Here is a 20,975-nt window from a genome sequence, read left to right on the forward strand (position 1 = left end):
AATCTTAAATTTGACCACAGAACTATATAAAATGAGGTCAAGGTCAAATGACACCTGTCAACAAACTCCCAAGCATCATGTCAGGCATTGTCATTACTAAAAACCAATAAATGTATTCTAATATGTGGAACATTTTAACAAGAAAACTGGGCCAATAATCAAGAATCTAAGTACCTTTTTAGATTCAGCATATCAAAGAACCTAACTGATTCATGTTTTGTCAAAATCAAACTAAGTTTAATTTTGGACCCTTTGGACCTTAATGTAGACCAATTTGAAAACGGGACCAAAAGTTAAGAATCTACATACACAGTCATGACAGTTAGATTTGGCATATCAAAGAACCCCAATTATTCAATTTTGATGAAATCAAACAAAGTTTAATTTTGGACCCTTTGGGCCCCTTATTCTGTTGGGACCAAAACTCCCAAAATCAATACCAACCTTCCTTTTATGGTCATAAACCTTGTGTTTAAATTTCATAGATTTCTATTTACTTATACTAACGTTATGGTGAGAAAACCAAGAAAAATGCTTATTTGGGTCCCTTTTTGGCCCCTAATTCCTAAACTGTTGGGACCTAAACTCCCAAAATCAATACCAACCTTCCTTTTGTAGTCATTAACATTGTGTTTAAATTTCATTTATTTCTATTTACTCAAACTAAAGTTATTGTGCGAAAACCAAGAATAATGCTTATTTGGGCCCTTTTTTGGCCCCTAATTCCTAAACTGTTGAAACCAAAACTCCCAAAATCAATCCCAACCGTTCTTTTGTGGTCATAAACCTTGTGTCAAAATTTCATAGATTTCTATTAACTTAAACTAAAGTTATAGTGCGAAAACCAAGAAAATGCTTATTTGGGCCCTTTTTGGCCCCTAATTCCTAAAATGTTGGGACCAAAACTCCCAAAATCAATACCAACCTTCCTTTTGTGGTCATAAACCTTGTGTTAAAATTTCATAGATTTCCATTCACTTTTACTAAAGTTAGAGTGCGAAAACTAAAAGTATTCGGACGACGACGACGACGACGCAGACGACAACGCCAACGTGATAGCAATATACGACGAAAATTTTTTCAAATTTTGCGGTCGTATAAAAATGTTATAAAAATAAATAGATATATAAAATTAACCTTAATTAAAAATATCATTTTTTTTTTTTAAACAATATACTTCACACAGTACATTGAGAAAAGTTATTATGCAAAATTTTATCATATGCCACTACTGCTTCAATTTATCAAAGTCATTAGTGACAATTTTGAGTTTGAGCTAGAATTCAGTCAAAGTTCAAGTCAGAGTTATATTTCAATAAACAATGTCATGTGATTGAGTCAAAATGTCGAGTCAAGACATGAGAAAACTCCCAAAATGAATATTAAAATGTTGCAAGTAAATAGCATCCAGATCTAGACACTAACCTATAAAATTGATAATTCAATTCTTTATTACTTTAAGTGCATTATGTAACAGTACAATGAATACATACACATTTTTATGACATAACATGACATATTACATAAGAGAAGCAAATAAATATCAAGTATATCCTTCCTATGATTAAATACATAAAATTGGAATTTACACAAATAACACAAATCTTTGACATAGTCAGTGCTGACAATGGGTGCCTATTTAATAACATTTACTAAATAAACTCATCATAGATACCAGGACTAAATTTTGTATATACGCCAGACGCGCGTTTCGTCTACAAAAGACTCATCAGTGACGCTCGAATTAAAAACAGTTAAAAAGGCCAAATAAAGTACGAAGTTGAAGAGCATTAAGGACCAAAATTCATAAAAGTTATGCCAAATACAGCTAAGGTAATCTATGCCTGAAACTGTCTCTGTAAATCTTTATACCATTCACATTGTAATACAAAATGTATTTCCTCTTCAATAGTATTCAAAGTACAAAGAGCACAATAAATTATTTTCTGTTTAACCATAAACTTAATGATAACATCCTACTTCAACAAACAAATCATAAATGTCATATTGGTTTTTCTTCTTTATAAAATAACATACACAATAAAAGAGTAAATTTAAAAATTGAATAAAATGAAGCACAATTAAACAGAATGACATTACATTTATCCTTTATCACACTGTTTCATTTAAAACAGTTTAGTTTTAACTTGAGAACATATCCTGAAGCTCTTTCAGTCTTTCTGCATCAGCCTCTGCAAAGAAACAAATAACATTTTTTTAATTCTGTGATTAACATAGAACTGATAACAACTTTTATATTATGAAAAAGCTAATTTTTGGCATAAAAAAAGAGCATTTGTAGTAAATCTGTTATTTCAACATGGAATCAATACCTATAGTTCTCTAAAATTGGTTAAATATTTCAGGATCTCCATAATTGGGTATCAGGATATCTAAAATTATTATTATTATCTAAGATAATTGTAGACCTCCATAAATATTTTCTTGCTGTATGCTCATCATTTTTGCTACTTATCATTTCTATCTAGTCTTACCCTATCGCACAATCACCACTTTAGGTGTTGGTTCACTTATATTCTTACATTTCTATCTAGGTATAACAGTTAGTAAGGAGTTGATTGAAATAACTTTTGTTAAATTTATTTAAATATAATTTTTGCCATTCACAGTTTCTCTCAATTTTTTACAATTTTGAAGATAATGGCCAGACAGGGAAAATGCATTATGTGAGGTCAGAAAATGCTATTTATTATGGTTTTTGTTGAGCCTGTGACTTTTGTCGCAGACAGCTTGACATAGGGATAGACCTCATTTCATGGATCAGTGTACAAGGTCAAGTTTTGGTGGTCAAGTCTGTATCTCAGATACTATAAGCAATAGGTCTAGTATATTTGGTGTATGGAAAAAACTAAGGTGCACATGTCCAACTGGCAGGTGTCATCTGACCTTGACCTCATTTTCATGATTCAGTGGTTATAGTTAAGATTTTGTGTTTTGGTCTGTTTATGTTATACTGTATGCAAAAGGTATACTATATTTGTTGTATGGAATGATTGTAAGGTGTGCATGTCTATATGGCAGGTGTCATTTGACCTTGACCTAATTTTCATGGTTCAGTGGTCAAAGTTAAGTTTTGAGTTTTGGTCTTTATTCAAATACTTAATGCAATAGGTCAACTATATTTGATGTAAGGAAATATTTTATGATCTATATGTTAGTCCTGCAGGTTTAATTTGACCTTGACCTCATTTTCATGGTTCATTGGTCAGTGTTTAGTTTTAGTGTTTTTATCTGGGGTTTTTTAAACTATAAGCAACAGCCCCTACAGAAAAAAAAGTTGAGGGCCAGTTGATGGCCATGTGGCGGACAGTTGAGGGCTAGCTGTTTTAAGCAAAATAGTTGAGGGCTAGGTGTTGAGCATCTTAGCTCAACTCAAACCTGGCCAAGCAGTGTATGTTGGATAGATGTCGCTCAACTGGCCCTCAACTTAAGCTGGCCATTAAGTTGAGGAAAAGTTGAGCAATTGATCTTTGGTTTTCATATAGTTGAGCAAAAGTTGAGCATTCAGACTTTGAAATTTTTGTAGTTGAGCAAAAGTTGAGCATTCAGACATTGAAATTTTTGTAGTTGAGCAAAAGTTGAGCATTCAGACTTTGAAATTTTTGTAGATGAGGAAAAGTTGAGCGTTCAGACTTTGATTTTTTTTTTTTTATAGTTGAACAAAAGTTGAGCTTCAGAAATATGACCTGGTGATATAAATGTTATGTGCCATCTGTTTTATTTGTCTTTAGTCAGTGGCGGATCCAGAAAATTTCATAAGTGGGGGCCCGCTCCGGTCACGCTTAAGTGATTCTCTATATAAGCAACCACATTTTTTCCCGAAAAGGGGGGGCCCGGGCCCCCTGGGCCCCCCTCTAAATCCGCCTATGTTAGTGCAAATGGACAGGAAGTATTATTATAAATGTACACAAAGTTTGAGGCAAAATTAAGGGAAACACATGTTTCTATACATTTTTCTGTATTTTAACTTAACTAAATCTTTGACATAAAGATAAAAAACAAACAGTATTTCTTTTATTATAAGATATATCAAATATTAAAGATTGAGGTAATTAACAGTTATTATTAGGGGCAAATCTCAAAGTGATCACACTGTCACAATACCCAAAAGAAACTCAACCATTTAAAATTTGAACTGGGTTTGAGCATGCACATGGCAAGCAAAGATGTCTTCTAGCTATCATGAATAAAATATGAATTTTACAATGAATGTAGATAAAAAAAAGTTACAAATAACTGTATTGACATTGATAAGTGCAGTGTATTCTTCTGATGACATGACTCTTGGATTTAGGAAGATTGATGTTTTACACATATTTCTGGAAACATCTTTTGGTATTAAGTACATTGGACAAAATGTTGGATTAGATTTGATTTCCACCATTTTTAATAAGTGTATAATTATGCTCTTTTAGTTCAAAATAGTGATATGTAAAGTGTTTTCTTTATAAACTTTAAAGAGTGAAGAAAAAAATGCGACAATGTATTTATGCATTAATTTATGTATTGTCAAAATGTGTAAGACGTACAGGAGACATGTTTATCTTATTATTAAGACAATTTGTTTAAGAAAGTATTACTAATAAAATAAGAATATTCTAATATAATGAATTTGGTATAAAACTAGAGATCTATTCTTATTTGCTAGATAACTTCTAAAAAGCAAGGATAAAGCATTCATGTAGTCTGTTGTGAGTTGAGGTTTTTCAGCAGTATTTTGGCTATAAAAATACACAATTTAAATTTATTTTTTCTACAATGTGTAGTCATCAGTGTGCAATTACCACACAATGCTCAACTTTTAAAGACCTAGCCCTCAACTTTTAATGACCTGGCCCTCATCTATTGGCCACCTAGCCCTCAACTTTTAATGACCTGGTCCTCAACTGTTGGCCAGGTAGCCCTCAACTCTAATTGCTCAACTGTTGGATACCTAGCCCTCAACTATGATATTTTCTCAACGTTGCTCAACTAATTTGCATAAAGTTGAGCATTGATAGTTATGGGCTACCTTATTTGCATGGCAAAAATCCAGCTATTATAGCCCTCAACTGGCCCTTAACTATTTGCTCAACTGATGGCCAGCTAGCCCTCAACTGGCCCTCAACTGGTAGCTCAACTGGCGGCCAGTTGAGCAATGCAGTTGGCCTAGTGATAATTTTTTCTGTATGGGAGGTCAACTACTGTAAATTCAGAAATTATTGCGAGGTTTTTATTATTGCGAAAAATGCGACAGAGTTGTAAACGCAATAATTTAAACTCGCATTTTGAAATATTTTATATGAATCAAACAGGATTTTTCTTCAAAATCGTAAAAAATAAAATCGCATTTAAGTCTAAAATGACAAAATCGCAATAATAAATGCACGCAGTAATTTCTGAATTTCCAGTATATTTGTTGTATGGAAGACTTGTTAGCTGTACATGTGTGCTTGACATGGTTCATCTGATCTTGACCAAATTTTCATGGTTCATTGTTTAATTTTCTTGGTTAATGTTAAGTTTATGTGATAGTTGTAATAAAGCTTTATATTTAGGACTATCAACATAATATCAATGATTAATAAAGAAGACGAAACACTTCAGCGTGTGCACTCTTGTTAAGATATTGGACAATTTTATAGGTACATGCACTTTTACACTTGTGTTCAATTTTAAGCCATGGAAGCCATGTTGGTTGATTGACAGGAACTAAAAACATTTATTTACCTTATACTAGATACCCCAGTCCATGTTTGACTGAGCTTTTCTCAGTTGTTATAGAAAAGAAGATTTTTAAAATAGACTTCTCATTCCCAAAATTTCAAACTATATAAGTCTAATTTTAACTAAGCAAGACCTTGATCTCTGTTTACTCTTAATCAACAGGCTTTTTTCCTTCCCTAAATCTTATATCATAATAACATTCATTCAAATTCAAGCAAGGAAAATCCAAGTTACCATCCTGAAATCAATTTTTCAATAATCTATACTTAAGGTAATAATGACCTTGACCTTTAAAAGAATGGGATGTATCTTAAATCTGGACTGAAAAAGAAATTAGTTTGTGCTGCCAAAATATTTTAAAGAAGTTCATAACAAGAATGTGTCCATAGTACATGGATGCCCCACTCTCACTATCACTTTCTATGTTCAATGGACTGTTAAAAATGGGTTAAACTCTAATTTGGCATTAAAATTAGAAAGATCATATCATATAGGGAACATGTGTACTAAGTTTCAAGTTGATTAGACTTCAACTTCATCAAAAACTACCATGACCAAAAACTCTAACCTGAAACAGGACAGACAGACTTATAACGAATGAACGACTATTGAACGGAAAAACAAACAGACACACAGATTGGAAAACATAATGCCAAAGTGTAGAAAGCATTTAAAACAGTCAATTCAGATTATTGTTTTATGCCATTTTTCATTACTTTTAAGATTGAATATTTATTCTTTTCAACAAAATTACTGATTTTTATTTATCAATTAATTTTATGACTTCTATGAAGTAAATGATTCAAATGATTGCAGTTGATAAAAAAGCAAAAGATACCAAAAGGACATCATATTAGAAATCTAGAATTTTAAAAAGTTCAACCATATAACATACCTATTCTCCTAACTTGTCTCCTATGATGTTTGTCTATTCGTCTCTGTTCCATTTTCTCAAATACTACTCTTTCACTAAAACAAAATTGCTGGATTAAAATAATTTCTCTATCTGAATGTGAAACTCAGAAACATATTATTCCCCTAAAACTCGTCCAGTCCCCACAAAGTGTCCATATGATATCATTTGTGCCTATACATGGTCTATAGCTTGTATAGGATGATGAAACTTGTCCTTTTCATAACTCCAAACCATCTTCATTTATTTTATGTATGTTTGTTTAGTAGTAGGATGAGGACAACTCAGGAGAAGATGTAAATGTGGTCTGTTGTTATGTGGGGTATTTTAAGAATTACTTATCATGCCCTTTTATATATTGTTGATAACTGTTGTCAATAAAACTAAGAAACTGATGACCTTCAAATATAAAACCTTAGAAACTTACTTATGACCTTCAAAATCAATAACCACTGTGCCTTTACCATTCCTTTTGATGAAGGTCTGTTCAAGCTTAGCCTGTGTATCTGTATCATATGTTTTCCATGTTCCATCATTTTCTTGATACTGCCATACAAAACAGATTTGTTCCTCTGAAAATTAATATTGTCATTATTTGCTGTCAATGTTATAATTTTAATGATGTAAGAACCTTAAAATTTGATTGGTTAATAACCCTAGCTAAATGTTTTTCATCCAGGGATGAAAAAAGTAGTATTTTTCGTACAGCAATCAACCAAAGCTTAATGTTTTTCTTCTAAGATAAAAAAAAAATACATATTTAACATGGCACCAAACCTTGACTAAAATAAATTTGACTAGTTTAATTTTATTAAATTTTGACAAAATATTCACCTTGACCATTTGACAAAACTATAAAAATTTCAAACTAGAGGTTCTAAAGAGCCTGAATCGCTCACCTTGGTCTATGTGCATATTAAACAAAGGACGAGATGAATTCATGACAAAATTGTATTTTGGTGATGGTGATGTGTTTGTAGATATTACTTTGCTTGCCTGATAGGTCTGAAAATTTCAGGGCAGATAGAACTTGACATTACAAACAATTTTATCTCATCAGATTTGCTCTAAATGCTTTGGTTTCAGAGAGATGAGCCAAAAACTGCATTTTACCCTTATGTGCTATTTTTAGCCAAATTAAACAAAACTTGGCCACAATCATCATTTGGGTATCTAGTTAAAACTAGAGGCTCTCAAGAGCCTGTATTGCTCACCTGACTCTACTTGGGTTTTTGAAATCATATAAAAAAAGATGAAATTTGGCTACAAAGTAACAACCCTTGGTCAGTACCTCATAAGGAACATTCATGCTATGTTTGGTTTCATTCCATTCAGTGGTTCTCTAAAAGAAGACTTTTGTATGTTTATCCCATTGGGTCCATCTTGGATGATGGATCGGCTACAAAGTAACAACACTTGGTCAACACTTCATAAGGGACATTCATACTATGTTTGGTTTCATTTCATTCAGTTGTTCTCTTTAAGAAGTCATTTGTATGTATTTCCCCTAGGGTCCTTTGTTAAACTAAGTCCCCCGCTGGCGGCCATCTTGGATGATGGATCGGCTACAAAGTAACAACACTTGGTCAGCACGTCATAAGTAACATTCATGCTATGTTTGGTTTCATTCCATTAAGTGGTTCTCTAAAAGAAGACATTTGTATGTATTTCCCATTGAGTCCTATGTTAAACTAAGTCCTCCACTGGTGGCCATCTTGGATGATGGATCGGCTACAAAGTAACAACACTTGGTCATCACCTCAGAAGGAACATTCATACTATGTTTGGTTTCATTCCATTCAGTGGTTCTCTAATAGAAGTCATTTGTATGTATTTCCCATTGAGTCCTATGTTAAACTAAGTCCTCCACTGGTGGCCATCTTGGATGATGGATCAGCTACAAAGTAACAACACTTGGTCATCACCTCATAAGGAACATTCATACTATGTTTGGTTTCTTTCTATTCAGTGGTTCTGTAAAAGAAGTCATTTGTATGCATTTCCCATAGGGTCCTATGTTAAACTAAGTGACACGCTGGTGGCCATCTTGGATGATTGATCAGCTACAAAGTAACAACACTTGGTCATCACCTCATATGGAACATTCATGCCATGTTTGGTTTCATTCCATTTAGTGGTTCTCTAAAAGAAGTAATTTGTATGCATTTCCCATAGGGTCCTATGTTAAAGTAAGTCCCCCGCTGGCGGCCATCTTGGATGATGGATCGACTACAAAGTAACAACACTTGGTCAGCACCTCATAAAGAACATTCATGCCATGTTCGGTTTCATTCCATTCAGTGGTTCTCTAGAAGAAGTTCAAAAAATAAAAATGTAATGCTGAATTGATGAGAAAAGCTCACTTGGCCCTTTGGGCCAGGTGAGCTAAAAATGTGCCGGTGACCCGGCCAACCAACCAAGTTGGCCGCCATGGCTTAAAATAGAAACAAGGGGTAAAATGTAGATATTGGCTTATATCTCTGAAACCAAAGCATTTAGAAAAAAATCTGACATGGGATAAAATTGTTAATCAGGTCAAATTCTATCTGGCCTTAAATTTTCAGATGAATCAGACAACTTGTTGTTGGGTTGCTGCCCCTGAATTGGTAATTTTCAGAAAAATTTTGCAGCTTTTGGTTGTTATCTTGAATATTATTGTAGATAGAGATAAACTGTAAACAGCAATAATGTTCAGCAAAATAAGATCTACAAATAAGTCAAAATAGTACAAAGGGTAAAATGCAGTTTTTGGTTTATATCTCTGAAACTGAAGCATTTAGGGAGCTACCATTTGATTTTTATGGGGGGGGGGGGGGGGCTAGGATGAAATTTGAAAAAATAGGCAGGACAGGAGTTTTGAGTTAAAAAAAAAAGGCAGGATGAGACACTTGCAAAAAAAAAAGTCAGGACGACAATTTAGGTAAAAAAAAAGTCAGGATAAACTAAAAGAAAAAGGCAGGACCGAACAGAGTGAAAAATAAAAAGGCAGGACAGAGATTACAGCTAAAAAAAAATGCAGGACAAATTTTTTCATCCTATAGCCCCCCCATAAAAATCAAATGGTAGCTCCCTTAGAGCAAATCTGACTATGGCAAAAATGTTCATCAAATTTAGATGTATCTGCCCTGAAATTTACAGACAAATCTGACAACGAGTTGTTGGGTTGCTGCCCCTCAGGTTTTTGCACTATAACTTTAGTATAAGTAAATAGAAATCAATGAAATTTAAACACAAGGTTTATGACCATAAAAGGAAGGTTGGGATTGATTTTGGGAGTTTTGGTCCCTCCGGGAGCATTTTTCTTGGTTTTCGCACAATAACTTTAGTATAAGTAAACAGATATATGAAATTTTTACATAAGGTTTATGACCACAAAAGGAAGGTTGGGATTGATTTTGGGAGTTTTGGTCCCAACAGTTTTTGAATTAGGGGCCAAAAAAAGGTCCCAAATAAGCATTTTTCGTTGTTTTTGCACAATAACTTTAGAATAAAAAAATTGAAATCTATGAAATTTTAACACAAGGTTTATGACCACAAAAGGAAGGTTGCGATTGATTTTGGGAGTTTTGGTCCCTACAGTTTAGGAATTAGGGGCCAAAAGGGTCCAGAATTAAACTTTGTTTGATTTCAGCAAAAAAATGAATTATTGGGGTTCTTTGATATGCTGAATCTAAACATGTACTTATATTTTGATTATGGGCCCAGTTTCCAAGTTGGTCCAAATGGGGGTCCAAAATTAAACTTTATTTGATTTCAACAAAAATTGAATATAGTGGATTCTTCAATATGCTGACTCTAACCATGTATTTAGATTTTTAATGTTTGGGCTCGGTTATCAAATTGGTCAACATTGAGGTCTAAAGGGTCTAAATTTGAACATTATTTGATTTCATCAAAAATTGAATTCTTGGGGTTCTATGATATGCTGAATCTAACCATGTATTTAGATTTTGGATATTGGACCATAATAGGTAAATGTCCAATTTAAATTTTTTAAGTTTTTCAGTTTAAGTTCTTAGGCCACATTCTTTCTGTGTCAGAAACCTATGTTGTGTCAAATTTTCAATCACAATCCAAATTCAGAGCTGTATCAAGCTTAAATGTTGTGTCCATACTTGCCCCAACTGTTCAGGGTTCTACCTCTGCGGTCATATAAAGCTGCGCCCTGCAGAGCATCTGGTTTGCTATTATCTTAAATATTATTATAGTATCTTATGATATCTTATACTATAAATTATGATTTTAACCTTATTTTACATGATTTCCAAAGCATCAGAAAATACAGGTGAGCGACACAGGCTCTTTAGAGCCTCTAGTTTTATGATTTTATGACAAAACCTTATTTTTGCTGATTGAAAAAAATACAAGTGAACAAAATTACTGTAGTGTATTGTAATTAATATGTTAACAACATAAACTTAATTGAGTGACAGAGAATCATAAACAAATAAATATTAAATACCACAGACTAATTAAAGTACATGTGTACAAATAATTTAGAAGAACATTCAGAAACATATATGAACATAGCAGCACCAAGAAAATCAAAGGATTTGATCATTTTTATGATGGACAAAAATTTGATCAATAGCCTTTTAAATTGATGTTGAGTTGTCAAAAGGTATGAAATATATGGCAGAATAGATAATGTGATGCCCCCCTCCAACTCCACTCTGAAGTAACTGTATTCAATAACAAAGTCAATGTAGGACTTTCTTTGAGATATGTCATGGTGTGTTATTTGGCTTCTATTTGTGTTAGTGTTATTTTGGATAAAATATGTTTTATTTTAAGAATAGAAATTTTATGTTTGTATTTTGTAAAATTTTTAATTTGTTTAATCTATTTTTACCTATGCTGTGACATTAGTACTTGAAATGTCACAAATTGCTCAAAGCACTTTATTTTGAAATATTAATTGTGATTAGCATATGTCACTCCAAAAATTTATGATTTTATCAAAACATTATAGGATTAGGCTTTTTTAATTAACGTCTATTTTTGTTAATGAGAGTACTTACTTAACATGTCGAGACATATTTATTAATTCTAGATTTTAGTATAAATATTGTTGTGAAATTTTGGATAGGCAGTCAGTGTTTCGGAAGCGTAACTGTAATGTTGAGACAAAATTATCTCTGACTCCTAATTTAACTTTGGAAAATCCTTTTTGAAAATCTTCTATTTTGGGACTTTTTACATTTGGAATTTGAGACTAAGTAATATTTTAGTAATTTTGATATTTATTTTATATCTTACATTTTAAGAGAAATAGTTTTTACTTTGGATTTGATATTTAGATTTGATACTTTGTACTTAAATAGATTATAATTATTATTTGGAATTGTTTACTAATTGATTTGTTATCATCATTCGTCTAACTTGTCCTTCCTTGCATTTTAGCTATGCCTATCAGAACATTAAGTCTAAAGATAGACTGACCCCCTGTCCCTTGGTTCCAGCACATACGAGTTAGCTCCCCCTTATGCTCTTGAGTGGACCTTGGTGACAGATATTATTTTGTCTGGGAAAACACAAATGATGCCCAACATCTTACAGTCTTATTTTAAAATACCCAAAGTTGAGCATGGGAGCACATAAAAGTCATATTTTAAAGTACACAAAGTTGAGCATGGGAGCACATAAATTTATGGTTCACTGTAGGACTACCTCTTGTACAAATAAATACTCCACAAATGACATAGTTCAACAATCTCCCAAAAGAGCCTTTCTTTATAAAAATTAAAATCCTGGCCACATGCACACCTCCAATGTATGTGCAAACAGCTAGCAAAGTGAACACTTCCTAACATTCAAACTGTAGGAAAAGTTATCCAAAAATGCTTTGCACCTCTTATGCAAGAATATACTAGTGAATTGTTCAATCATTTTTTATTTCATGGAGAAAAAAAATTTGTTCAGAAAAAAAGTGAATACCGGTATTTTTTTTACTCTCTTCATTAAAATGATGACTGAATATAAATTGCTATTTAGTTATGGACACTTTAATGGTCCTACATCCTCTGGATACTTATACTTTTGTTATGGACACTTTAATGGTCCTACATCCTCTGGATACTTTAATGGTCCTACATCCTCTGGATACTTATACTTTTGCTATGGACACTTTAATGGTCCTACATCCTCTGGATACTTATACTTTTGTTATAGACACTTTAATGGTCCTACATCCTCTGGATACTTATACTTAATGGTCCTACATCCTCAAGTTATACTTAATGGTCCTACATCCTCTGGATACTTATACTTAATGGTCCTACATCCTCTGGATACTTATACTTAATGGTCCTACATCCTCTGGATACTTATACTTTTGTTATGGGCACTTTAATGGTACTACATCCTCAAGTTATACTTAATGGTCCTACATCCTCTGGATACTTATACTTTTGTTATGGACACTTTAATGGTCCTACATCCTCTGGATACTTATACTTAATGGTCCTACATCCTCTGGATACTTATACTTAATGGTCCTACATCCTCTGGATACTTATACTTAATGATCCTACATCCTCTGGATACTTATACTTTTGTTATGGACACTTTAATGGTCCTACATCCTCTGGATACTTATACTTAATGGTCCTACATCCTCTGGATACTTATAGTTTTGTTATGGGCACTTTAATAGTCCTACATCCTCTGGATACTTATACTTTTGTTATGGGCACTTTAATGGTCCTACATCCTCTGGATACTTATACTTTTGTTATGGGCACTTTAATGGTACTACATCCTCAAGTTATACTTAATGGTCCTACATCCTCTGGATACTTATACTTTTGTTATGGGCACTTTAATGGTCCTACATCCTCTGGATACTTATTCTTAATGGTCCTACATCCTCAAGTTATACTTAATGGTCCTACATCCTCTGGATACTTATACTTTTGTTATGGACACTTTAATGGTCCTACATCCTCTGGATACTTATACTTTTGTTATGGGCACTTAAATGGTACTACATCCTCAAGTTATACTTAATGGTCCTACATCCTCTGGATACTTATACTTTTGTTATGGACACTTTAATGGTCCTACATCCTCTGGATACTTATACTTTTGTTATGGGCACTTTAATGGTCCTACATCCTCTGGATACTTATACTTTTGTTATGGACACTTTAATGGTCCTACATCCTCTGGATACTTATACTTTTGTTATGGGCACTTTAATGGTCCTACATCCTCTGGATACTTATACTTTTGTTATGGACACTTTAATGGTCCTACATCCTCTGGATACTTATACTTTTGTTATGGACACTTTAATGGTCCTACATCCTCTGGATACTTATTCTTAATGGTCCTACATCCTCAAGTTATACTTAATGGTCCTACATCCTCTGGATACTTATACTTTTGTTATGGACACTTTAATGGTCCTACATCCTCTGGATACTTATACTTTTGTTATGGGCACTTTAATGGTACTACATCCTCAAGTTATACTTAATGGTCCTACATCCTCTGGATACTTATACTTTTGTTATGGGCACTTTAATAGTCCTACATCCTCTGGATACTTATACTTTTGTTATGGACACTTTAATGGTCCTACATCCTCTGGATACTTATACTTTTGTTATGGGCACTTTAATGGTCCTACATCCTCAAGTTATACTTAATGGTCCTACATCCTCTGGATACTTATACTTTTGTTATGGACACTTTAATGGTCCTACATCCTCTGGATACTTATACTTTTGTTATGGGCACTTTAATGGTCCTACATCCTCTGGATACTTATACTTAATGGTCCTACATCCTCAAGTTATACTTAATGGTCCTACATCCTCTGGATACTTATACTTTTGTTATGGGCACTTTAATGGTACTACATCCTCAAGTTATACTTAATGGTCCTACATCCTCTGGATACTTATACTTTTGTTATGGACACTTTAATGGTCCTACATCCTCTGGATACTTTAATGGTCCTACATCCTCTGGATACTTATACTTTTGTTATGGGCACTTTAATGGTCCTACATCCTCTGGATACTTATACTTTTGTTATGGGCACTTTAATAGTCCTACATCCTCTGGATACTTATACTTTTGTTATGGACACTTTAATGGTCCTACATCCTCTGGATACTTATACTTTTGTTATGGGCACTTTAATGGTCCTACATCCTCTGGATACTTATTCTTAATGGTCCTACATCCTCAAGTTATACTTAATGGTCCTACATCCTCTGGATACTTATACTTTTGTTATGGACACTTTAATGGTCCTACATCCTCTGGATACTTATACTTTTGTTATGGGCACTTTAATGGTCCTACATCCTCTGGATACTTATACTTTTGTTATGGGCACTTTAATAGTCCTACATCCTCTGGATACTTATACTTTTGTTATGGACACTTTAATGGTCCTACATCCTCTGGATACTTATACTTTTGTTATGGGCACTTTAATGGTCCTACATCCTCTGGATACTTATTCTTAATGGTCCTACATCCTCAAGTTATACTTAATGGTCCTACATCCTCTGGATACTTATACTTTTGTTATGGACACTTTAATGGTCCTACATCCTCTGGATACTTATACTTTTGTTATGGGCACTTTAATGGTACTACATCCTCAAGTTATACTTAATGGTCCTACATCCTCTGGATACTTATACTTTTGTTATGGACACTTTAATGGTCCTACATCCTCTGGATACTTATACTTTTGTTATGGGCACTTTAATGGTCCTACATCCTCTGGATACTTATACTTAATGGTCCTACATCCTCAAGTTATTCTTAATGGTCCTACATCCTCTGGATACTTATACTTTTGTTATGGGCACTTTAATGGTACTACATCCTCAAGTTATACTTAATGGTCCTACATCCTCTGGATACTTATACTTTTGTTATGGACACTTTAATGGTCCTACATCCTCTGGATACTTACACTTTTGTTATGGGCACTTTAATGGTACTACATCCTCAAGTTATACTTAATGGTCCTACATCCTCTGGATACTTATACTTTTGTTATGGGCACTTTAATGGTACTACATCCTCTGGATACTTATACTTTTGTTATGGACACTTTAATGGTCCTACATCCTCTGGATACTTATACTTAATGGTCCTACATCCTCTGGATACTTATACTTTTGTTATGGACACTTTAATGGTACTACATCCTCTGGATACTTATACTTAATGGTCCTACATTCTCTGGATACTTATACTTAATGATCCTACATCCTCTGGATACTTATACTTTTGTTATGGGCACTTTAATGGTCCTACATCCTCTGGATACTTATACTTTTGTTATGGGCACTTTAATGGTCCTACATCCTCTGGATAATTATACTTTTGTTAATATAGGCACTTTAATGGTCCTACATCCTCTGGATACTTATACTTAATGGTCCTAAATCCTCAAGTTATACTTAATGGTCCTACATCCTCTGGATACTTATACTTTTGTTATGGGCACTTTAATGGTCCTACATCCTCAAGTTATACTTAATGGTCCTACATCCTCTGGATACTTATACTTTTGTTATGGACACTTTAATGGTCCTACATCCTCTGGATACTTATACTTAATGGTCCTACATCCTCTGGATACTTATACTTTTGTTATGGACACTTTAATGGTACTACATCCTCTGGATACTTATACTTAATGGTCCTACATTCTCTGGATACTTATACTTAATGATCCTACATCCTCTGGATACTTATACTTTTGTTATGGACACTTTAATGGTACTACATCCTCTGGATACTTATACTTAATGGTCCTACATCCTCTGGATACTTATACTTAATGGTCCTACATCCTCTGGATACTTATACTTTTGTTATGGACACTTTAATGGTCCTACATCCTCTGGATACTTATACTTTTGTTATGGGCACTTTAATGGTCCTACATCCTCTGGATATTTATACTTTTGTTAATATAGGCACTTTAATGGTCCTACATCCTCTGGATACTTATACTTAATGGTCCTAAATCCTCAAGTTATACTTAATGGTCCTACATTCTCTGGATACTTATACTTTTGTTATGGACACTTTAATGGTCCTACATCCTATGGATACTTATACTTTTGTTATGGGCACTTTAATGGTCCTACATCCTCTGGATACTTTAATGGTCCTACATCCTCTGGATACTTTAATGGTACTACATCCTCTGGATACTTATACTTAATGGTCCTACATTCTCTGGATACTTATACTTAATGATCCTACATCCTCTGGATACTTATACTTTTGTTATGGACACTTTAATGGTACTACATCCTCTGGATACTTATACTTAATGGTCCTACATCCTCTGGATACTTATACTTAATGGTCCTACATCCTCTGGATACTTATACTTTTGTTATGGACACTTTAATGGTCCTACATCCTCTGGATACTTATACTTTTGTTATGGGCACTTTAATGGTCCTACATCCTCTGGATAATTATACTTTTGTTAATATAGGCACTTTAATGGTCCTACATCCTCTGGATACTTATACTTAATGGTCCTAAATCCTCAAGTTATACTTAATGGTCCTACATTCTCTGGATACTTATACTTTTGTTATGGACACTTTAATGGTCCTACATCCTATGGATACTTATACTTTTGTTATGGACACTTTAATGGTACTACATCCTCTGGATACTTATACTTAATGGTCCTACATTCTCTGGATACTTATACTTAATGATCCTACATCCTCTGGATACTTATACTTTTGTTATGGGCACTTAAATGGTCCTACATCCTCTGGATACTTATACTTTTGTTATAGGCACTTTAATGGTCCTACATCCTCTGGATAATTATACTTTTGTTAATATAGGCACTTTAATGGTCCTACATCCTCTGGATACTTATACTTAATGGTCCTAAATCCTCAAGTTATACTTAATGGTCCTACATCCTCTGGATACTTATACTTTTGTTATGGACACTTTAATGGTCCTACATCCTCTAGATACTTATACTTTTGTTATGGGCACTTTAATGGTCCTACATCCTCTGGATACTTTAATGGTCCTACATCCTCTGGATACTTTAATGGTCCTACATCCTCTGGATACTTATACTTAATGGTCCTACATCCTCTGGATACTTATACTTAATGGTCCTACATCCTCTGGATACTTATAGTTTTGTTATGGACACTTTAATGGTCCTACATCCTCTGGATACTTTAATAGTCCTACATCCTCTGGATACTTATAGTTTTGTTATGGACACTTTAATGGTCCTACATCCTTTGGATACTTTAATAGTCCTACATCCTCTGGATACTTATAGTTTTGTTATGGACACTTTAATGGTCCTACATCCTCTGGATACTTTAATAGTCCTACATCCTCTGGATACTTTAATAGTCCTACATCCTCTGGATACTTATACTTTTGTTATGGACACTTTAATGGTCCTACATCCTCTGGATACTTATACTTTTGTTATGGGCACTTTAATGGTACTACATCCTCTGGATACTTATACTTTTGTTATGGGCACTTTAATGGTACTACATCCTCAAGTTATACTTAATGGTCCTACATCCTCTGGATACTTATACTTTTGTTATGGGCACTTTAATGGTACTACATCCTCAAGTTATACTTAATGATCCTACATCCTCTGGATACTTATACTTTTGTTATGGACACTTTAATGGTCCTACATCCTCTGGATACTTATACTTTTGTTATGGGCACTTTAATGGTACTACATCCTCAAGTTATACTTAATGGTCCTACATCCTCTGGATACTTATACTTTTGTTATGGACACTTATAATGGTCCTACATCCTCTGGATACTTTAATGGTCCTACATCCTCTGGATACTTTAATAGTCCTACATCCTCTGGATACTTATACTTTTAGTCTTGGAAAACATGATATAATGTTTAGTTGTAATTAGTTTTGAACTAGCTTTCAATAACCTGGAGTAATCTTACATCGGAACTTAGTTTAGTTTAATTATTTTTTATTTTACTTCCCTTATTTTCTATTGGTTCTTCTTAAGGACTTACCTGCTAGGAAGGGACAAAGGTACAACTTGCTCTTTTACAACTACACATTTCTTGCTCTAAGGATAAGGGTTATTATCATATTATTGGTTTATTTTGGTGATTGCATGTACATCATATGTTCTTAATCATTTTAAGTGATAGTACCTTTTGTTACTTCTGATGCCATTGAAGAAAGATCTGACCAATTATTATCATCAGAAGTTTGAGTAGTGGATGTCTCTGTAGAATGCTGTGATTTTCTATCTTTCTCCTTTTGCCTATATGTAAGAAAAAGTTTACATCAGTATTTCAATTTTGTAAAATAAACTTACCATAATACTTAATATTGTAAATATACTCAATATTCCATGTTTTAGTTAGTTCTTAATCACAAACAAGAATGTGTCCATAGTACGCGGATACCCCACTCACAGTAGCATTTACTATGTTCAGTGGACCATCAATCAATGCCAAAAATCTAATTTGGCATTTAAATTAGAAAACTTGTATCATAAGGAAGATGTGTACTAAGTTTCAAGTTGATTGGACTTCAACTTCATCAAAAACTACCTTGACCAAAAACTTTGACCTGAAACTCTCACTATCATTTTCTATGTTCAGTGGACCGTGTAATTGGGGTAAAAAAACATATTTGGCATTTCGATCAGAAAGATCATATCATAGGAGGGAACATGTGTACTAAGTTTCAAGTTGATTGGACTTCTACTTCATCAAAAACTACCTTAACAAAAACTTTAACCTGAACTGGGACAGAATGACAGACGAACAAACAGAAAAACTGACAAAAGTATTTGGAATGCCATATAATTTACCTCAATTTAGGATAGACTCTTGAATTTTTAAGAGTGGAAATAAGATGAGCTGATCATATAAACACAAAGGCAAATATAATACAAGCCCAACGAAAAAATATAAACAAGTCTAAATTGAGAACAACATTCAAACTTATGATTGCATTGGATAAAAACGGGAATTTTTATACAATTGCATAGAAAACATATTTCTTGGTAAAGGGTTCTAAATACAGCACAAACAGCATTTTCCAAAAGACCAAAACATAGTTACAAAACATGTTTTAACAAAACGCATTTAACTAACAGGTTGATCAGCTGATGTTTTTAAACCAGTATATATATATAGACCATCTAGATTCACATTTATGTCATTGATACTTACTCTTTTTTTTCTTTTTTCTTTTCCTTCTCATCTTTTAGTTTTTGTTCTTTCTCTTTTTCTGCTTCAATTCTTGCTCTGAGCTCCTGTAATAAATTAAACAATCATTTATGTTCCCTATTGGAATTGTGAAAACCAACAATCATTTATGTTCAAAACTAGAGGCAGAAGATTTTAAAGGGATATCCAAAGTCATAACTTGTAACAAACTGACAACACCATGTGACAAACTGACAATATTATTTGACAAAAGAGGGACGAAAGATACCAAAGGGACAGTCAAACTCATAAATCTAAAACAAACTGACAACGCCATTACTAAAATAGAAAAAGACAAACAAACAACAGCACACACGACACAACATAGAAAACTAAAGAATAAACAACACGAACCCCACCAAAAAACTAGGGGTGATCTCAGGTGCTCCGGAAGGGTTAGCAGACCTGCTCCACATGTGGCACACGTCGTGTTGCTTATGTGATATCAAATGCGGTAAATAGTCTAATTCGGTAGGTCACATTCATGAACGGGAAGGGGATTGTAATTACGACATAAGGAACATATCCGATATCATTTGTGAAACGGTTATTCCATAACGGTCAACCAACTCGTGATGGCGTCCGTAAAATTTACGAAGGGATGATTTCAACTTCACCATTTAGAACTCTTGGTTTAATAGCTTCCTTGTGAGCAGCAACCCTCTTCAAGAAAATCATGATAGGAAATGCAAGCACGGGAATATCGTATCAATTGGGAGATATATACCCCGTATGCAGGTGCTGCTGGAATGTTGCTACTTAGAAATGGAAAGTTCACAATTGGAAAGCTGAAATCATCTCGTTTGTTGTAAAGTTTTGTTTTCAACCGACCCTCATTGTCAATTTCTAGATGTAAGTCAAGATATGAGGCCGACTTAACTGTATCTGTAGTATCCTTTATCTCTAGCTCGATTGGATATATGCGTTCCACATAGTCACCAAATTTTGAATTATTTAGTGAAAAAACATCATCTATATAGCAAAAAGTAGAGTTAAAGGATATTGCTAACTTCTTATCTTTCTTCCTAAGAAGTTCCTGCATGAAGTCAGCCTCATAATAATAAAGAAACAAGT

The 20,975-nt window shown here is 33.6% G+C and overlaps 1 protein-coding gene across 2 annotated transcripts in view; it reads right to left on the reverse strand.

Moving 5' to 3' along the window:
- Positions 1–1,433: 1,433 nt before the first annotated feature.
- The window catches only part of LOC139521898 (uncharacterized), a gene marked incomplete at its 5' end in the record, with an annotated part of 32,729 nt that continues 13,187 nt past the window's right edge, over positions 1,434–20,975 (reverse strand). The window contains 6 exon segments of one of the 2 annotated variants that reach the window (XR_011664085.1): positions 1,434–1,652; positions 1,845–2,192; positions 6,623–6,696; positions 7,068–7,212; positions 18,834–18,946; positions 19,866–19,948. Coding sequence is in view for 1 of the 2 variants with exons in the window: in XM_071315607.1 (XP_071171708.1) it covers positions 2,143–2,192; positions 6,623–6,696; positions 7,068–7,212; positions 18,834–18,946; positions 19,866–19,948 (465 nt within the window). 2 annotated transcript variants of the gene reach the window in all.

Source organism: Mytilus edulis, chromosome 4 (genome assembly GCF_963676685.1).
Source record: "Mytilus edulis chromosome 4, xbMytEdul2.2, whole genome shotgun sequence".
Classification (NCBI taxonomy): Eukaryota; Metazoa; Mollusca; class Bivalvia; order Mytilida; family Mytilidae; genus Mytilus; species Mytilus edulis.